At 38.2% G+C, this 19,285-nt stretch overlaps 1 protein-coding gene across 2 annotated transcripts in view; it reads left to right on the top strand.

The window, feature by feature from the left end:
• Positions 1-19,285, top strand: part of LOC100303709 (ATP-dependent translocase ABCB1) — a 46,780-nt gene that overhangs the window by 916 nt on the left and 26,579 nt on the right. Inside the window, exons 2-7 of one of the 2 annotated variants that reach the window (XM_085227363.1) lie at positions 11,180-11,341; positions 11,637-11,669; positions 12,066-12,197; positions 12,946-13,000; positions 15,144-15,291; positions 15,991-16,054. In XM_085227363.1, coding sequence (XP_085083489.1) covers positions 12,103-12,197; positions 12,946-13,000; positions 15,144-15,291; positions 15,991-16,054 — 362 coding nt within the window. In that variant the 5' untranslated portion in view covers positions 11,180-11,341; positions 11,637-11,669; positions 12,066-12,102. Of the gene's footprint in view, positions 1-11,179; positions 11,342-11,636; positions 11,670-12,065; positions 12,198-12,945; positions 13,001-15,143; positions 15,292-15,990; positions 16,055-19,285 lie in introns of those variants that run through there. The other variant, XM_010712600.3, reaches the window with a different exon arrangement.

The following is a 19,285-nucleotide window of genomic DNA, read 5'->3' as shown; positions in this document are numbered from 1 at the left end:
ATTATCTTTAAAACCTAGGTTTTGTATTATGCTGATGACTTCTTCGATATTTTCCCATATTTTCACATCAGTTTTTTCCATGTACCAACATATCATCCATGTATGCTGTGGTGTGACACTTTTTAATAATAATTTCATCCACACTTGATTTACATAGGTCATTGTGAAAGTGACATCTCCCGTTTATTTCCATGGTAACTGCAACAGATACAAAGAGCACAATAACACTGTTTGATAGAGCAAATTTTCAGCTACAAAACACTTCTTTTCAACACAGTCACCACCATTAGCTCTGCATTTTCACCAGTGATGAACAAGAACCTTCATGCCCCACTTGTAAACATCTGCATTAGCAGAAGTGGCCCACTTTCACCACTGCTTCACTGTGCTCACGTGCACTGTTTGGCTTCCATTAACATTCAGCAAGCATTGGTGAATGTCAGTGGGTTCATTTTTTCTGCATGGAGTAATTCAGTTCCATGCCTTTGCTTCATAGATGCTCCTGTATCAGACGCCATTTTGTCGGAGTGCCCCTCTCCTGCCATCTGTCACATGGCAACAAAATGTAAAGGGATACTGGTGGGAAGGTTCAACCTCTACTGCTGTAGAGCCAGCATCCACCTCTGACACTGTGATCCAACATAATGAAATAGGAGGCTTTTTTTTTGGAGTAGCCCTACTATTTGATCTAAAAAGTCTTATGATATTCGAACAAATCACTGTTGCTTTCCTCACTGGTACTGTCTTTGTTCAGGTAGCAGAATTACAAAGAGAGCATAGGCTAAGTCAGTAAGTGAGATATCAGTATCAACGAGATGTTCTGCTTAGTGTTACAAAATTTTCACTTGCCTTTTTTGTCACAGACAACCTAAGAGATGACTACTCATTTAAATGTTAAAAATCCACTGGTAGACTTTTTGTCAAGTGTTCAATACAGAGAAAAAATGAGATTTAAAAATATAGATCTTTGCTCTCGTACTTTGGCTTTCTGTAAGTTGTAGACGGTGAGCTGGTGTCTTTCCTCTGTTTCTTGAGGAAGTTGATATTGTTTTCAGTGTGAATGAGGATTTGGACCTTCAATTAATACAGCTTCTATTTTTCCACATTTTAACTTACAGGCATACAAAACTTAAGGAAATTCTGTTACCCAAATATCTAGTGTTTTTACTTCCTCCGGATTCTTAATAACAATGCATCAATGACTTGCAGGAATCACTCCACCCTCACCTCCCACTGGTCAGTACCAATTCCAGAAACATCTGTAGTGAAATCTGTAGCTAACGCATTTTGTTTCATCAGGACAGTGCCAATATTTCTCTGCTGTTTACAAGAGGAGTCCTCCCACTCCTAGGCTCAAAGGAACTCCAGTACTCCAGAACTTGGCAGCTATGTTACTGCAGGCAGAGACCTCAATTACAGGTGCTTGAACATTCTTTCATGTGTATGAAACAACATTTATAATTTTCCTGCTTTCCTGAGTTCCAAATGGAAATATTTTCTTTGGAGGCCATTTATTGGCATTATAGTCTCAGTGAACATTGTAGCAATAGAGATACTTAACATTCTCTCCCTGATCACAACACTAATATTGTGACTGGCCATTCCCATTGGTCACATATGTAATCTTACCACTAGTGCAGACTGTCCTTAGTCTTTGTTACTGGGAGGATGAGATTATGCCTGTGGGCTTCACTGAAAGGAGCCTGTCATATTCCGTAGTTTACATTCTTCCTCCTTACCTTCTACAAACAGACAAAGCAAACCAGGAATGAATTTATGGATTCTAACCCTTTTCTCATATCTTAGACTTCTTTTTCTCAAATTTTTACCTTGTTGCTCTCCTGCACTCCCACTGGTGCTCCCTAAAAGATATTATTGTGGTGTCCTGGTTTGCAATTACTGTTCCACATCTTTTTGCACAGAGATAAAGCCACACTGGGGACTAGTTTCCTTTTTGTTTTTCTTTTGATCTTTACTCTTAAACAGAGGCTACGTGTCCCTAGTACCATATTTCTGAAAATTACAGTGTGGACAGAGCTGCTGCCAGGCTCTCAGGACCGAGCTTTCCTTGCATTCCTTCTTTCCTTCATTACCTTGCCCATTTCTTGAGGCTGAGCTTGCAGCTTCTCTCATTTGTACCTTCTTCTCAGTTCATACGTCCCAAGAATAGTCTTGGTGACTTATCCCTTGCACAAATGCTACTATGAAGGTACTGTGATTCTGTTAACTCCACAGCATGCTTGGATCAATGTCTGTATGCCAATCCCAACAATTTTCAAGGATGTGTGTAATTTTACATTCTTGTGGTGTTCTTCAAGATGGGATAAAATGCTAGCTAAATCTCCTTGCAGGGCTCAGTAACTGCTTGGAGATGATACTTAGTAAATTTCATACAGGAGGTTCTTCCTAGCAGATAATCATACCTCATTCTGATGCTGCACATTTAAGGGGTATGCAATCTTTCCTAGATAAGGCTGCTAAATCTCAGTGTCTGCAAGCTACATTGTGCAAGTTTCTGAATTTGCTGGCCCCGAGGTTTAAACAATGACTCTTGTTTATGCTGCAGTCAAGTCAGTTGTTACTGTTATCCTATCCCAAGTTTTAGGAGCAATCAAGGAGTAGGCAGTAGTGGGAGTCTCTTTTTACCATTGGTTTGTTTGCAATTGTGTCACTCGTTCACAGAAGCCTATTTTGCTCTCACAGTAACATAGTTTTCAAGAGAGTTGGGGTCTGAGTTTTCCTGTTTCTTTCTGGAAAGAGAAATATTAACATATTCATTATGTGTATTGCTCTGAATAATTGACAGTTGTGTCCTGGCTGAACGTTACTGAAGTAGAAGAGCTCCTAGGGTGAGCAGGAACAGCTTTCAGCACTTGTTCTCAAGTTTGTAAATGGCTCGCTGCACAAACTGTAAGGTAAACCTAGCTATTAGAAACTAAGGACTTGCTCTTAAACGTTTTTAGGACAGTATTTTGTACACAGATCAAAAGAGGGACACAAGTCCATCTTTAGCAGCATCCAGATCAAAGTTGATGTACAAGAGAGGGTTTTCATAACATTACTTGCTATTATTTCTACTCAAGTTTTGCTATCATTTTTCTTTTCTTTTTTTTTTTGGTCCATCACTATTTTTACATGTATATATGTATATTGTTCTTATAAGTACATATGAAGAAAAAAGGGAATTTTCCTCAGAGAAAAGCATTGTTATTGCTTTCCCTCTCTCTTATCATGGTTTAGCACATCTGTGACTCATATATTATGGCATGATAATCAAGTTCTTATCTTTACCCATGCAATCCATTGAAAGGAGATCATCATACCTCGTTAACCATTGTCAAAATAAGACACTTTTTATTGCCGTACTAGTACAAATATGTTTTGATCACTGCCATAGTTTTAGTCCATCAAGAAAAACAGAATAATAAATTTGACTCACTCTTGGGGTTAAAATATTTATAGAGAATATCTTACTTTGAAATCTCGGAGTAGGCTTTACTCTCCTCTCCTACCTTTACACTTGCGTGAACCCAGAAAAAATGAACTACGTGGCTGCCAGAGGTGAATGAAAAGTGAGAAATCCGTAATACATTAAGTATGTTTGTCTAAATTAACCTCCAGTATACGATAAGACCATTCAAGCAGTCATGATATTATACAGTTATCTTCACTTTTAGAACTTACATAAGCATGTATGTATACCTTCCCTGAAAGACCTACTACTCTTAAACAGTTAAGTCTATTTGAAATATGAAAACAGGTGCTAATTCTGTCCTGTGAAGTGACCCACCATGACAGTGTTCAGAAGCAATATTAGTCGCAGGTGCATTTGGAACAAGATGAAATACCACAGTAAGCACTTCATTTTTTTTTTTTTCCTTGTAAACGTATGATTTTACATACATGTATGTTAGAATTGGACTATTGAATTGGTGTGTGAAAAGCTTCTCCTGGTCCTGTCACACACAGTAATAGGCAGATTTGCTCATCTGTTGGCAAGGTGTTTCAGAAATGACTCAGTCAGATGTGTTCTCTTCCATCATGCACACAGCACCATGGAATCAGTGTTGGCTATAGGACCCAGCCCTGTTGTAGTCCACTGCCAATGCAATGGACTTTTTTGTGAACTGATTACAAGCCATGAATGTGCTATGGGAGTTTCAAGTTGAATATTAGGAAAAAAATTATTTTCAGAAAGAATGATACACCAGGACAAGCTGCCCAGGGAGTTGGTGGGGTCATCGGCTCTGGGGGTGTTCAATAGATGTGTAGGTGTAGCACTGAGGGACATGACTCAGTGAACATGGTAGGAATGGGTTGATGGTTGGAGGAGGTGATCTTAGTGATCTTTTCCAACCTCAAGGAGTCTGTGATTCTGTGGTCATGAGCCCTAGGATCTCTGATTTCAACTGGAACAACATTCCTAGTGTGCATGGCACAGACGCACTGAAGGTGGAATAGAGACCTCCTCTTACAGTAGCAGGTATCATTATTTGACATAAGTACTCAAATGAGTGGAGAACTGCTGCTTGAAGCATTGTTGTATAGTGAATGAATATGTTGCTCTCACTGAACTGTGACTTGGAACCAGGGCTGCACTGAACACTTTCTTTAGACAAGATGAGCTGTTAATCATTCATTATTTGCTGCTGTCTATAAAAGGAAGTTGAAGGATCTTTCTCAGGTCATGAACTTTACAATGTCATATGTCATTGTGTGCAAGCGGAATGTAAACGGGTGCATGCAAGTGACTCAGAGTTGACTCAAAGCAGGAAGCCTAGGGAGCAAAGGGTGAAGTAACTGGCTATGTGCAGATGACAGCATTCCTTCAGGTATTGCTGATGGAACTACAGCACTGTCCAAAGCCTCATGGTTTGAGGGTCCCTGTGAACACTGAGTTTTTGTGGAGACATTCCTGAGTGCTTCTTGCTCTGTGCTGTAGTATCTGTCTCACATTCTGACTGGGAATTATGCAAGAAATCATCTTGTGGTTTCACAGTCCGCACAGGGAAAGGGATAAAGCATTAAGGGAGACTCGTGAGACATACTGATTAGATGAATCCTTTGTAGTGGCTCTTTGCATTGCTTCTTTCCACTGTTTATTAGGCAGGATGGTCTCTGTTTACCGCTCTTACTCTCTGAGTTTGACTGTGCTTATCACTTCTTAAATTTCATTGATCTTTTTGCTATTTAATATGAAATGTTGCTTTTATATTTATTTTAAAATTGTATTTTAAAATTTATTTATTTTAAAATTTTTGCTTAGAAATGAGTATTAAATGAACAACAAAAAAAAAGGTGGAAATTAAATTTGCAAGGCAGAAGTCTAATGAATTGAAGTTTCAGTGATAAAAACATGGGAAAAAGATGTTTTGTCCTTGATCAATAGATAATGCTTGGGAATAAAACAATAAACTTTGTTGGAATTTGAATACGTTTTATTGAACTTACAGTGTGCCATCTTGTTAGAAGTTGAATGAGATTCAATTGAAAAAAAAAAATAAAAGAACAGAAAAATGGTATTTTCAATAGGTGAGAAATTGTCTTAGAACACTGAAATGTTTAAGTAAAACAATTAAGTTATTGTAGTATAGATATTAATGAAATTATATTAAGGTCTATATGTTCCCTAGGGAGCTGCTAAAAAAATATTTGAGATAGTTGCTGTGAAGAGAAGATTGAGTTATTAAAATGGTGCTTAGGTTTTTTTTTCCTAGGACTGCCATTCATTTTAGTTTTTAATTAGCAAAAGTGTGATATTATTTAGCAAAGAGAACTTTTCTGTTATTTAAAACGTTAAGCATACAGGATAAAGCAGATCAGCAATCAAAAACTGGCATCTAAATGCTATACAGCTATCCCTCTCTGTGTCATGTTTGGCCAGCAAAGAGGCAACTTGAATTGTGCTCATTTAGTGACTTGAGAAGCTGCGGCTTGCAGAAGAGATGATCTGACTAGTAGCATGGGAATAAATTTATCACACTTCATGCCGACTAGAAACCAGACTAAGTTATGAGTCTTGGGCATTTTGGTATCTCCATGAAGAAAGCATTTTTTGGTATCAAAGATGAGCCGCACTTCACAATTTTTCTCTAAGAGCATGCTCACAAATCATTCTAACAGAGGGTAAATTCTCTCATGCATAAGAAACATTTTCTATTATATATTAATTTATAAATAGCTGATCAACACTGCAGAAACTTTCAGATACTCAGGAGCTAGCAGCAGAAAATGAAAATGATAGCTGGTAAAGAACCAGTCCACAGGAGACTAACACTTGTAGTGAGTAAGATTAGAAAAATGTATCTTCTTTAGGATCAATGTCAATATGTTTTCCTCTTCTTGCCCTTTTTCCATCCTCTCTGCCACCAGCTGCAACTGTTGACAGACCTTGGGCTAAAGATGGCTTAAAGCTGCAAGTGGACAAGGAGCTTGTGCCTCAGAGTGTTGGGGAAGAAAAGGAGCTCTGATTGACTTTAGGAAATGAATTCATGGGAATTAAGATTAATGAACCTTTATGGAATAAGAGGGACTGGAGCACCTAGTCTGGGTCAATAGAATGACTGTGGGTAATTGCTTCTTTGCTAATTGTAGCCATAATGTGTCTGGCCATCATATGCAGAAATCTTATGTTCTAATGGATAGAGATCTGCATGATGAGTTAATTCCTCTTTGGTGGTAGTGTTAATAATTTAACACCATTATAGTCAATAATTTATCATTGTTTACTGCGAAGTGATCACAGGCAGGCACATCTTGATATCATAAGTGGTTTCTTCCTGAAGGATATAGCAGGATTCACTGTCAGGGCTGTATGACTGTCATGGCATGTGAAGTGTAAAGAGCTGTGGCACTTGGCAGTATGCTGCTAGAAGTGATAGTATTAATAACAGGAAGCGTTAACCCTACTATCTGTAAATAAGGCTATTTAAAGCTATTTATTTGTCCATTGGTGGACAAGGGAAAGGCAACTGATGTCATTTACCTGGACTTGAGCAAGGCCTTTGACATGGTCCCCCACCACATCCTTATCTCCAAATTGGAGGGATGTGGATTTGATGGGTGGACCACTCGATGGATAAGAAATTGATTGAAAGGCCGCAGACAGAGAGTGGTCATCAATGGCTCTATGTCCAGGTGGAGGCCGGTAACAAGTGGCATCCCCAAGGGGTCTGTCTTGGGACCAGTGCTCTTTAACATCTTTACCAGTGACATCGATGACAGAATCAAGTGCACCCTCAGCAAGTTTGCTGACAATACCAAGCTGAGTGGTGCAGTTGACACGGTGAAAGGAAGGGATGCCATTCAGAGGGACCTCAGCAGACTAGAAAGGTGGGCCTGGGTGAACCTGATGAGGTTCAACATAGCAAAGTGCAGAGTTTTGCACTTGGGCCGGAGGAATCCAGTGCAAATTTGCTTCTGGTGCAAATAAACACTTCTCATCATTTTGATAGGCATCTAGTGAAGGCTTGTGAGAAATATGGAGGTTTCACACTTCCCCAATAAAACTGTGAAGTCCAGAGAATAGCAATGTCAAAAAATCAATAAAACAAACTGAGTCAAGAAAACTTATACAAAATTTTTGTTTATTTGTTGTTTTGTGTGCTGTCTAGAGTGGACAGACAGCACTTACAAAAGCAGCATTAAAATTTCAGAAGTATTGTAAAGTGGAATGGAAGAAATTGTTCTTCCTATTTGCTGTGATTAGGAAAGGGGTGATAGGTCTAATGTGTCTCAAGGGCAGTTTAAGTTAGATAGTCTGAAAGTCTTCATGTTTGCTTTTAGACATTACCAAAGTGACAAAACTCAAATATCTGTCAAGAATGAGAGATGGAAAGAGGATAAACAGGAACTGTGACTGTGGAATAGACAAAGAAATGGATCATTAGAGTTCAGTGCTTGTAGGGGGATGCTGAACAATGAAATTTTTTATTCTCATCATATCCTGTGTAATCTAAACTTTTCAGAAATTGCTTAGAATTGAGTGAAAATGTTTATAAAATACAATTTAAATAGGGCTGTAGAAGGAAGTAAATCAATATGAATAGCTTTGGGTTCTGTACAGGATATGAAATTAATAGTATTATTTCGTGTGTAATGACTTGATTTTGTAGCCTCTTTTCCCTCCTCCATGGAAGTCCAGCTATCTATGACCCAAGATAATGCTGCATAATCCTCTCAGAATTCTGAGGAAATCACCAGAATCTGTGAAAGAGCTGCAAAAAAAGTTAACAGAGTTAATAGAGGGGAATCCTTCGAGATAAGAATGCAAAATCACAGACAGAGGTGAGATTGTTGAAACGGAGATAGGCAGCAATTCAAGGATTCGAGAGGGAAAAAATTATCATGAAAAGGGATAAAATATGAAGGGAAAAACAGGGATTTGGAAGATGGCAATTCAGCCACACCACAGATCCATTCTAGAGCAATGACAACTAGTCCTACCCCACCTCACCAAGAACTTCTTGGCCGGTAAAGAGTTCTTTCATTTTTTATTCAGGGTGTTGATTGTGCTAATGCAGAGTAGTTAACTTCTGGGTGCAGTAACTAATCAGTAACTGTGTACATTTTGAAGTTGTGTGTATGCTGTTCTTTGTGCATGGGAAAAGGGGTCCATGCAAAGAGATTCAGTGAGGAAGGCATGAAAATTCAAAGCCCTTGGTTAATTAATTACACTGTTATGATCTTACCAGGGACATCATTGGCTGGCAAAATAGGAATTATCTTGTGGTTGAGCATATGAAACAGTTTTGGAAACATGAAATTATTATTTCCTGATTGTGCAACAGTTTTCTTTTTGTAGGACAATTCTTATTGATAGAGCAGTGGCCAAGTTGGCAGAATTCCTCTACAGTTCCTGTATAAAATAGTAATCTTCTCCAGCATGATTATCAGAAGAGAGGATGCTAAAATGGAACGTGACTTTCCTGAGTATTGTAATTCAGAGCTCATTCACAGCTGTTCTAACCTATTCTAGGGCTCAATGCCCTAGAATTTTTATAGAATTTCTGGGACACTCTCCACCATTTCATATACCTGGACTATACTGGAAAATCCAAATCTCCATCTTTAAAGGGAAATAAAAAAATAATGTGTCCTTTTTTTCTTATGATTATGCACAAAGCCTTTGAATTATTTGTTTCAGTTTTTTTCTTTTTTTCCCCTATTTTTATTGAAAAAGATTTAAAAAGGTTAGTATTTCTTGATATTATTAGAAAATCTTTACAGAAGAAAATCTTTAAAATGATCTTTAAAAGATAAATCTCTCCAAAAAAAAAAAAAGATAATAGGCCGTTACGTGATAGTGTTTTGAATCTGGTTTCAAATTTAGATTAACTTTCTGTGTCAGTTGTCTACTCCAAATCATATGTTAATTGGATTTTTCCCTTTGCTGGCTTGCACCAGATACAAGGATACATTGCACCAATGTGAAATCTCTGAGATGGGAATCTCTCAACACAACTTCTTTTCTGGAAGCATAAGCAGTTGAAACTTCACCAGAAATCATAAGACTCATAATTTTTTTTCATTTATTTATTTATTTATTTATTTATTTATTGCTATTCCAGAAGTAAATTGACTATCAATTTATTCATAAAATATTAGACATATTAGACTGCCTTAGTAAATAGAGAGTTGAGTAAATCTTGATAATATTTATAAGTATTTTCACATAGAAAAAATATTTGACAATGAAGATCCTGAAAAAAAAGTAATATCCAGGAAGTATTGCTCTGTCTTCAATGAAACAACTTCCATGAAGGGAAATGGAGCGCAGAAGCAGGTAGCCAACTGACCTTCCCTTCCCTTGCCCGCTGGCAGTGCTGGGCCTGGTACACCCCGGGATAGGGTTGGCCCTTTGGGCTGCCAGGGCACACTGCTGGCTCATGTTCAGCTTGCTGTCAGCCAGAACCCCTGGACTCCCTTCTGTGGGGCTGCTCTCCCTCCTTTTGTCCTCCCATCTGTACAAATATCTGAGATTGCTCCATCCCAGCTGCAGAATCCAGCACTTGCTTAAACTTCACGTGGTTGATAATTGCTTGGCCCTCTAATTTCTTAAGATCTCTCTGCAAGATCTCTTTACTCTCAATGAAGTCAATAGCTCCTCCCAATTTAGTGTTGTCCACTTAGTATACCTTCAAGTCCTGCATCCAAATCATTGATAAAAACATTGAAGAGAACTGGACCTAAAATAGAGCCTTGCAGAACTGCACAAGTAACTGGCCTCTAGCCTGATGTAACCCAATTACTACGAACTTTTCAGTACAACACCTCAGCCAATTGCTCCCTCATCACATTATGTCTTTATTGAGCTGTATGCTGGATGTTTTGCCCAGAAGGATATTTTGAGAAACAGTATCAAAACCTTTGATGAAATCCAAAAAGGTTACATCAACTGGCTTCCCTTGGTAGTTAGGTAAGGATTTACAGCAGAAAAGAGATTTAGTGATCTTTTTCTAACCTCAAATTTTGTGCAATTATCAGATTAAGTAAGTTTTGTTTGAACAAACTGGTATGAAACTTACAGAGAAATTCTTAAAAATGTACTTGTTTTCTAGGACAGGGTTTTTTATTTGACTTTTTATAAGTTTAACACATGTAGAGGTGTTTAACATATCTATTTTAATAGATGTGCATTCAGAAATCAGAAGAATTCTACCTGAGAAAATTTCTGCTGACCAGAACTATTTCAAAGCCATTTCTAAAATTGTATCTGTAATTCATCTTGCTGTTCTGCAATTACTGAAATCAGAAAGAGTACACACTAGCCTAGTTGCTAACAGGACATATATTGTCAAGTGCCCTCGATCACTTCAGGAGTTATCCTATCAAGGTGTATGAATATCTGGAGGGTGGGTGCAAAGAGGATGGGCCCAGGCTCCCTCAGTGGTGCCGAGTGCCAGGACAAGAGGCAACAGGCACAGACCAGAACACAGGAAGTTCGCCTTGAAGCCCAGGAGTAGTCTGTGCTGTGTGGGTGCCGGAGCACTGGCACAGGTACTCAGAGGCTGTATGGGGTCTCGTTTAGAGATCTTCAGATGCTGTTTTGACATGGCCTGGGCACCTGCTCTGGGTGCCCCTGCTGCAGCAAGGGCTGGGCCACCTGTACTTAAAGGTCTCCACCAACATCAGCCATGCTCAGACTCTGTAATTCTGTTAATCTGCATTTTCCTTGCAGGTTATATTACTCCCTGGATTAGGATTAGAAGAAGGGGAAAGAAAAAAAAAGATTAGCTCACTCTTTTTGCATTACTCAGTTTCATTCTCTCTGGGTGCTCAAGAATGGATTTACCTTCAAGTGTCACTGTCACCTGGAACATTCGGCACCATATGTGAGAAGGTAAGCCGGGATTTCTGGAAGGTTTAAGGTGCATAATTAGGCAGAGTTGTGAAGAAGTGACTCTTCAGACTTATTTTCACAGGTGATACTTTTAAAATATTTCTTTTAGGAAAGGGAGTCAGGGTCCAAAGTGCATACACTTTACTCCCAGTGTAGATGAGGCAATGAGAGAGAAAAAAAAAAAAAAAAGAGACAAAGCTGTTCATCATCATCTGTTTTGCATAAGAAGAACAAAGTCCACCCATGCTGTTTGTCCTAGTCATATTAATCTGTTGATTTTCAAATGATCTTTCAGAGAGCTAGAAGTAAACGGAGAACGACTTCCACGGTGAGTCAGTGCACTTCTTTTTAAACCTAAGATACTTTATTAAACTCACTAACATCTAAAACTCCAGATAGCTTCATTCTTTTCTAAATAAGCATATACTTTCTCTTTTTTTTTTTTTTTTTAATTTATACTGAAGTATAGGGAATATGCTTCTATCATTCAAATGACATTAAATGAAAGATCCACAGCTATCAAGTAGTTAAAACAAAAAAAATGTAGGCATTTGTAAGCAAATTCAAAACGTATCTGCTTCTTTCAACAGGTCTATACTTGCCCTTTGCTAGGATTCACTTGCAAAGTGCGACATTAATAATTTTATTGATTTCAATAAGTATATTTTTCTGTCAAACAAGCGGTCTTTGAAATTCCTGTCCTTAAGAATTGTATGTTTTTCAGTATTATTTTACAGAAAACTATCCTAATTCAATTTCAAATGCATCCTGAAGATGAAAAGCAGAAGCGTACTGTCGATGGAAATACATATGAGATCGCTACCTCCATCCAGGATCAAGATCCAGAAGACAAAAAGTAAATATTCTTATACACTGTAAACATGTTCTTTATGGAAGCATATAAGATTACATTATCTTAGTTTGTATTTTATTGAATTTCATATTTTAATTTATTTTAATGATACAGCCTAAGAGCAGAAAGCACAGCTTATGATTAGCATTCATTGACATATTCATTTGGTGCAGAAGGATGATGGAAGCTCTTTTGCTATTAAACACAAATTGTCCACAGGATTGACTATTATTTATTGAAAAGCAATTCCAAAATAAGAGTGAAGTTATAACAGGCATTTGGATATGATATCATCAGAAAAAAATGTGTTAGAAGTAAAAGTACATCAGGGAATTGATGTTTTACATGCTTTTAATTTATTCTACTCCCCCTGCATGAGAACATCTAATTCTATAAGCTGTCTTCCTTTTTCCTGTTTTGAAATCTATATAACACTTCAGTTCACAACTTCCCCGATTGGAAAGGAGAGCCATGAGCCCCTCTTGGTGTTGTTGTAGCCTTGAGATGGGAGAACTGTGAAGGCCTTCATTTGAATTTATAGTAGTCAGGAGCTGATGCTATTTACATACCTGGAGGCTTAAATACAAACATCCAAGAATTCTTAATGAATCAGATTTGTTTTACATAGGTTTGTTTCCCATAAAATCATATCTTAATTATATTTTGTCTGAACTGTATTAATATATCACATTATTATTTTTGTGAAATATTGATGGGTTTTAAACGCACTAAAACTATCACATCTCTTAAGGAAGGAAAAGAAGAAGAAAGGGGAAAAGCCTAAAATGGTCAGCCCGTTAGCACTGGTAAGATTTATGCTATACATATATATGTGTGCATATTTTTACGTGTGTGCACATTTTAAATTTTAATGTTTTAAATGCTTAAAATAATGTTAAGAATACTATATATATGGTCTTGTCTCTACCAAATTATATTACAGAATACTGAATATACTGTGGCAACCAAGCTGTTCTCTGGTGGAAGTGATTGTATTAAAGAAATGATCTTACTACTGTTATGAGTGCTTAGAAGCTTTCCCGTAGGAAGTTATCGTGCTAAATTTGTGCTCAATTTGTTTTTTTAGTAAGTTATGATTTCCATGTTCTTTTGTTTCTTCCAACAAAATGAAAATGGAGTCCTTATAACTAAGACTGCAAATATCATCCTGTCCTCTAAATTACCTGAGTCATGCTCCAATCACATATATCTCACCCTTTATTCATTAGGCTGTCACAGGAGTTGGCAATAAAGGGTACAACCATGGCTCACATTAAACTTAAAATTAAAAATTGGACAATAAAAGTTCTTAAGGTTCCAGAAAGCTTAAATTTTCTTTATATTTTAAAATAGCTTGTTAATGTTTACTCAAAGTAAATCCCAGATACTCTATTAGTAAACTGAGATATTCTACATTTTGTAGATGTAATGTGTGTACAAAGCAAGAATCATATAGAAATTACTATTAATAAAATTATAGCCCAAGGTTTTGGCCAGTGACTCAGTTTTGCTTTGCTGTACCAGTTTGCACTTGTACAATTGCAATAACAATGTAATTTAAATCAGTACAACTGGAAGAGTGAAGAATCCATCCAATGGCTTTCTAGATGCTACTTAGAGGGTCCTTGGGAAGGACTTTTCTCTGCTATCCAGAGGTACCTTGACAGGCTCTGAGACACGAGCCCATGCCAACTTCATGAAGTTCAACAATGCCAAGTGCAGGGTTCTGCATCTGGGTCAGGGCAACCTCAAGCACGGATACAGGTTGGGTGGAGAATGGCTTGAGAGCAGCACTGACGAGAAGTGTCAGTTGATGAGAGATTCAACATGAGCTGGCCATGTTTGCTCGTAGCCCAGAGGGCCAACCGTATCCTGGGTTACATCAAGAGAAGTGTGACCAGCAGGTCGAGGGAGGTGATTGTACCCCTCTACTCTGCTCTCATGAGACCCCACCTGGAGTACTGTGCCCAGTTCTGGAGCTCCCAGCACAAGAAGGACATGGAGCTGTTGAGCAGGTCCAGAGGAGAGCCATGAAGACGGGGCCTCCCCTGTAAGGACAGGCTGAGAAAGCTGGAACTCTTCAGCCTGAAGAAGAGAAGATTCCAAGGAGACCTGATAGCGACCTTCCAGTAACTGAAAGGGGCCTCTAGGAAAGATGGGGAGGGACTTTTTATAAGGGCAGGTAGTGACAGGATGAGAGGAAATAGCTTTAAACTGGAAGAAGGTAGATTTAGATTAGATATCAGAAAGAAGCTCTTTACAGTGAGAGTGGTGAGACATTGGGGCAGGATGCCTAGTGGAACTCTAGGTGCCTCCTTCCTGGAAGCATTCCAGGCCTGGCTGGATGGGGCCGTGAGCAGGCTGGTCTGGAGGGAGATGTCCCCGCCTGTAGCAGGGAGGTTGGAACTAGATGATCTTCCAGGTCTCTTCCTACCCAAACCATCATTCTATAAAAGAAGAGCTGTTGAGTTAAATAGCAAGAGGTATTTAGGAATTCAGTCAGCTTTGATAATATGTATGGTACATTACGAATAATTTTTCTAACTCTATAATAATGATTTTATGATAAAAATAATTGCTGCCTTAATTATCACAATGCTGTTAAAATTTTCTATATTCTGAATTTCAAATGACAAAATTCAAGAGAACAAATGGCATTGATTTTATGTGGCCTCTATGCCCTTTGTTGATATTTTGTTATATTGATAAATTTAAATAGTACAGACCTCTGGATTGGAAAGTTCATTATATAGAAGTTCTTATATTAGAATAATTTACTTCTTACATGTAAGTTGTTTTGTAAATTTGTAAAAGTGGATGAAGATGTAGCTCTGTGAAAACCAGGTATACAATTCATAGCTTTTTCTTGACTTTCATGATATTGTAGTCATAACATTGTGTTAATATTCTAGTACATCAATGAAAATGAATTTCTCTTCTTGTTCACAGTTTCGATACTCCAGCTGCACAGACAAATTATTAATGATATTTGGCTCTCTCTTGGCAATAGCCCATGGAAGCAGTCTCCCTATAGCAATGATAATTTTTGGTGACATGACTGATAGTTTTGTTACTTCTGGTGACACAAATTTTACAGGTAAAAATACATCCTGTGCAGAGAACAATGACTTGTATTTAGAAAACAGCTGGGGGAAATTGAGCATCTTGACTTGTGATATTGATGTCAGCAACACGAACTTGCTAACATACTATGTTGTAAATTAGTAACTGTTCTGTTTGATCCAACAGAAAACATACTACCATAAATGAAAGTACTCATTTTTTCTTCTTTCAAGAAAAAAAGACTAATTTGCTCAATAGCCTTCTTTGCTAAATCAGAAGTCCAAAATAAAAGAGAAGAGTGGTAGGCGTGCACTGAATGATACCAAAGTGAGGAGTGATGCTTCCACTTTGGTATCAATTCACTCCTGGATCAAATTTGGTTGTCCTCTGAAATCAAATGTTAGATGTTAAACTTGTGAACAGTATTGTTGCCTGGAATATTCCATTAAATATATATATATATATTAACCATTTAAATGTATCTATATGGTGATACAGAATAATCACACGTGACTATCTTCTGTCCTGCATCAATTTTTATTTTTATTATTATTCTGTAAGACAGAAATGTGGCATGCTGCCTCTTGTTTTTTGGCATTATGCAAATGCCCTCTGTTTGCAGAAAGAAAAAAATAAAACAAGAAAATAATGAATATTGCTGAAAATCGTGTGGGGAAATGAATTTGTCTAAACGTGCTCTATCAAAATTATTTCCTCTTTTTTCCTTTCTAAGGAAACCTTTCTGCACTGAATTCCTCTTTAGAGATGCTTGACAAGTTGGAAGAAGATATGACAAGGTAATTAGAAATTGTTGTTTCCTCTTTTTTTTTCTTTTTTTTTTTTTTTTTTTTTTTTTGGTCGTAGGTACACATTTCTTGCTAAGATGTTCTTCTCCCGTATACATATTGCATACTTGAAACAGCATAAAGGCAATGGTTGTTTGGAATAATGTATGCAACTGAAAATTTGCATATGAGATTACTGAAAACACTGGGAGGTTTGTGAACATCCACAACCATTCCCAAAAAATTATCTGTGATCTTTTACTCTCCTCCATCCAATCCCCTTTTCAGTGCTGCTCTGTGTTTTGATGCTTCATCATTTCCTTTCCTTCTCTTTCCCTTCCTCTGAATTTATAAGCAGCATTTTTTATGCTGAAAAATTAACTGATTGTCATCATCAATTACTTCAGCTATGTTGATTCATAGATAAAAAGCAGAATTAAAATTGCCAGATAGTTTCCTGCCAAAGCACCAAGTTCAGCTAAAATATCTGGACTAAGCAAACATAGGCTTGGATTGAATGCAACTTTAAACCTAACATTTGAGACATGTCAATAGCAGAAGACCACAGTCAGTTAGCACTTCTGCTGCAGAAGAGTAATATTAGAGATTCATGGAGAAAATGGAAAACAAGCAGAAACATCAGTTGCTAAAAGGTGCATTTTGTTCAGGGTCCTTACTAAGTGTTCTTAGAGGACTTGGTTTATGAAGGATGTCTAAAGTTTATATGCGTTTTCTTGTACCACTTCACTTCTGTTCTTCTGATTGAAATTTTCTCCTCATTAGATAATGAAAAATGTCTGAGATTTCAGGAAGTCTAATGTGGCTTTCAAGGCAATTGTTTTTTCCAGTGAAAAAATCTTAATTTCTGAACTCGTATCATGTCTCACTTAAAAGAATAGTAACCCTCCCTTCATCTTCAGCAAGCTATTATCTAGGAGTCGAAACATTTAAGAACAGAGTACAGGAAAGCACAAAAACTGACAAAAAGAAAGTGTAAATGTGAGTATAGAGTTCAGTAACTAAATGTCGAAGAGTACCTGTTCTTATGGCCCTAAGAGGTGGTCTGTATGAGGGAATTATCTGTTAGTATCCTGCATGTCACTTTGTCTTTTAAGCAGTAAGTCTGAAAGCAGGTATGAGTGCTCTTAGAGCAGCAGGTATGAGTGCTCTTAGAGCAGCTTGGACTTCTCATCAGAAAGTAATTGTGGAACAAGGACTCACAGAATCACAGAATTGTAAGGGTTGGAAGGGACCTTTGGAGATCATCCAGCTCAACCCTCTGCTAAAGCAGGTTCCTTACAGCAGGTCACATAGGAAAGTGACTGGGTTGGTTTTGAGTATCTCCAGAGAAGGAGACTCCACAAACTCTCTGGGCAGCCTGTTCTAGTGCTCTGTCACTCTCACAATGAAAAGTTTTTCCTCATGGGCCCCTTGTGCCCATTGCTCCTGTGGTGGTGGTTTACACCACTAAAAAGAGCCTGGCCCCATCCATTTGACTTTTAGATATTTGTAATTATTGACAAGATTCCTCTTCGGTTTTCTCCGTGCTGAACAGTCTCATGTCTCTCAGCCTTTACTCATCAGGGAGATGCTCCCAGTCATCTTCATGTCCCTCTGCTGGACTCTCTCTAAAAGTTTCCTTGAACTGATGAGCCCAGAGCCAGACACAGTACTCCAGGAGTAGCCTCACGAGGGCACAATAGAGGGGGAGGATCGCCTCCCTTGTGCTGCTGGCCGTGCTCTTTTCCATGCACTCCAGGATACCATTGGCCGCCTTGGCCACAAGGGAACACTGCTGGCTCATGGCCAACCTCTTGTCCACCAGAACACCCAGGTACTTCTCCACAGAGCTCCTCTCCAGCAGGTCAGCCCCTAATCTGTCCTGGTGCATGCAGTTATTCCTCCCCGGGTGTAGGACTGTGCACTTGCCCCTGTATGGCTTTATAACAGCATAGGTATAAGTTCACTTTTCTGAGGTCCCCAAGCTTTCTGAATAGAGCTTTGAATTACGTTCGTTAGTTTGAAGAAGAAGCTGTACCCACCTCCCATGTCTCTAAGTATGCCTGCCAGCTGGTAAAGTCACAGTAAGCACTGTTTACATGAACAAAGTTCATACACACATGTATTCAACTGTATGTGCTAGGTTATGGCTTTTCCTCAGATAATAGTTCACCTGTTTCTCAGAAGAAAATGAACAATCAATGTACAATGCAGTGAGCACATACTGTCTAGTGAGTTTCAGCAGTGAAGTTACAGAATGTCTTTCATTAGCATGAATGTTGTAAAAATACCAATCCCTTTTTTAACTGTTTATCATGAAACAAAGTCTAAGCATAAAACCATCCTGTGATGTGATATAACATCATAAAGTAATTGTCTGAAGTAATTACTGCTGCGTCTTCCTGCATATCCTTGATATCATTATTTAGGTACTTTCTATGAAGAAGATCAAGGTAAATATTCAACTAACCAATCTTCAAATGGGTTAGATATTAACCCATTTTATTAATCAGTTTAGATACAGTTCATTTCATGATTGTAGTTCCAAAGTCCATGAGTCAGAAAATGTATAGTATTTTAGCCACTGAAAATGCTGGACTAAAATTTGAAAAGTTTCAGTTATAAACCCTTGTTCTTCTCTGAGCAGAACATTCACACACAGACTTCTGCAACTAGCTCCTGCCAAGTTTCATGCTACAGTTCTAAAGAACCAGTATGACTGACTTACTACTTGTGAGTGAAATTCCAAAGGTTTTAAAGCTTTTTTTCCCCCTCATTTTTCTCTTTTATGTAGATGTAGTTTTTTATAAATATATGTAATATACACCATGAATATTTAGCAATAATCTTTGGTCATATGTTCAGGAGTCAGTTCAGTTAGATTCAGCTACATTCATTTGTATTCAATTACAGCCCTACCAAAAATAACTTGAGGTACTGGTGGATGGCAGCTAGACATGAGCCAGCACTGTGCCTTTGCAGCCCAGAAAGCCAACTGTATCCTGAGCTGCATCAAAAGAAGCACAGCCAGCAGGTCAGGAAGGTGATCCTGCCATTCTCCTCTGCATTGGTGAGGCCTCACCTGGAGTAATGTGTCCTGATTTGGAGTCCTCAGGATAGGAGAGATGTGGACCTGTTGGAGTGTGTCCAGGAGAGGGTGACAAAAATAACGCAAGGATGGAACACCTCCACTATGAGGCTTAGAGAGCTGGGGCTGTGCAGCCTGGAGAAGACCTCGGGGAG

This window comes from Meleagris gallopavo, chromosome 6 (genome assembly GCF_905368555.1).
Source record: "Meleagris gallopavo chromosome 6, MGAL_WU_HG_1.1, whole genome shotgun sequence".
NCBI classification, from domain to species: Eukaryota; Metazoa; Chordata; class Aves; order Galliformes; family Phasianidae; genus Meleagris; species Meleagris gallopavo.
Note: the sequence above shows the minus strand (reverse complement) of the source record. Positions and strands in the feature narration are given on the sequence as shown.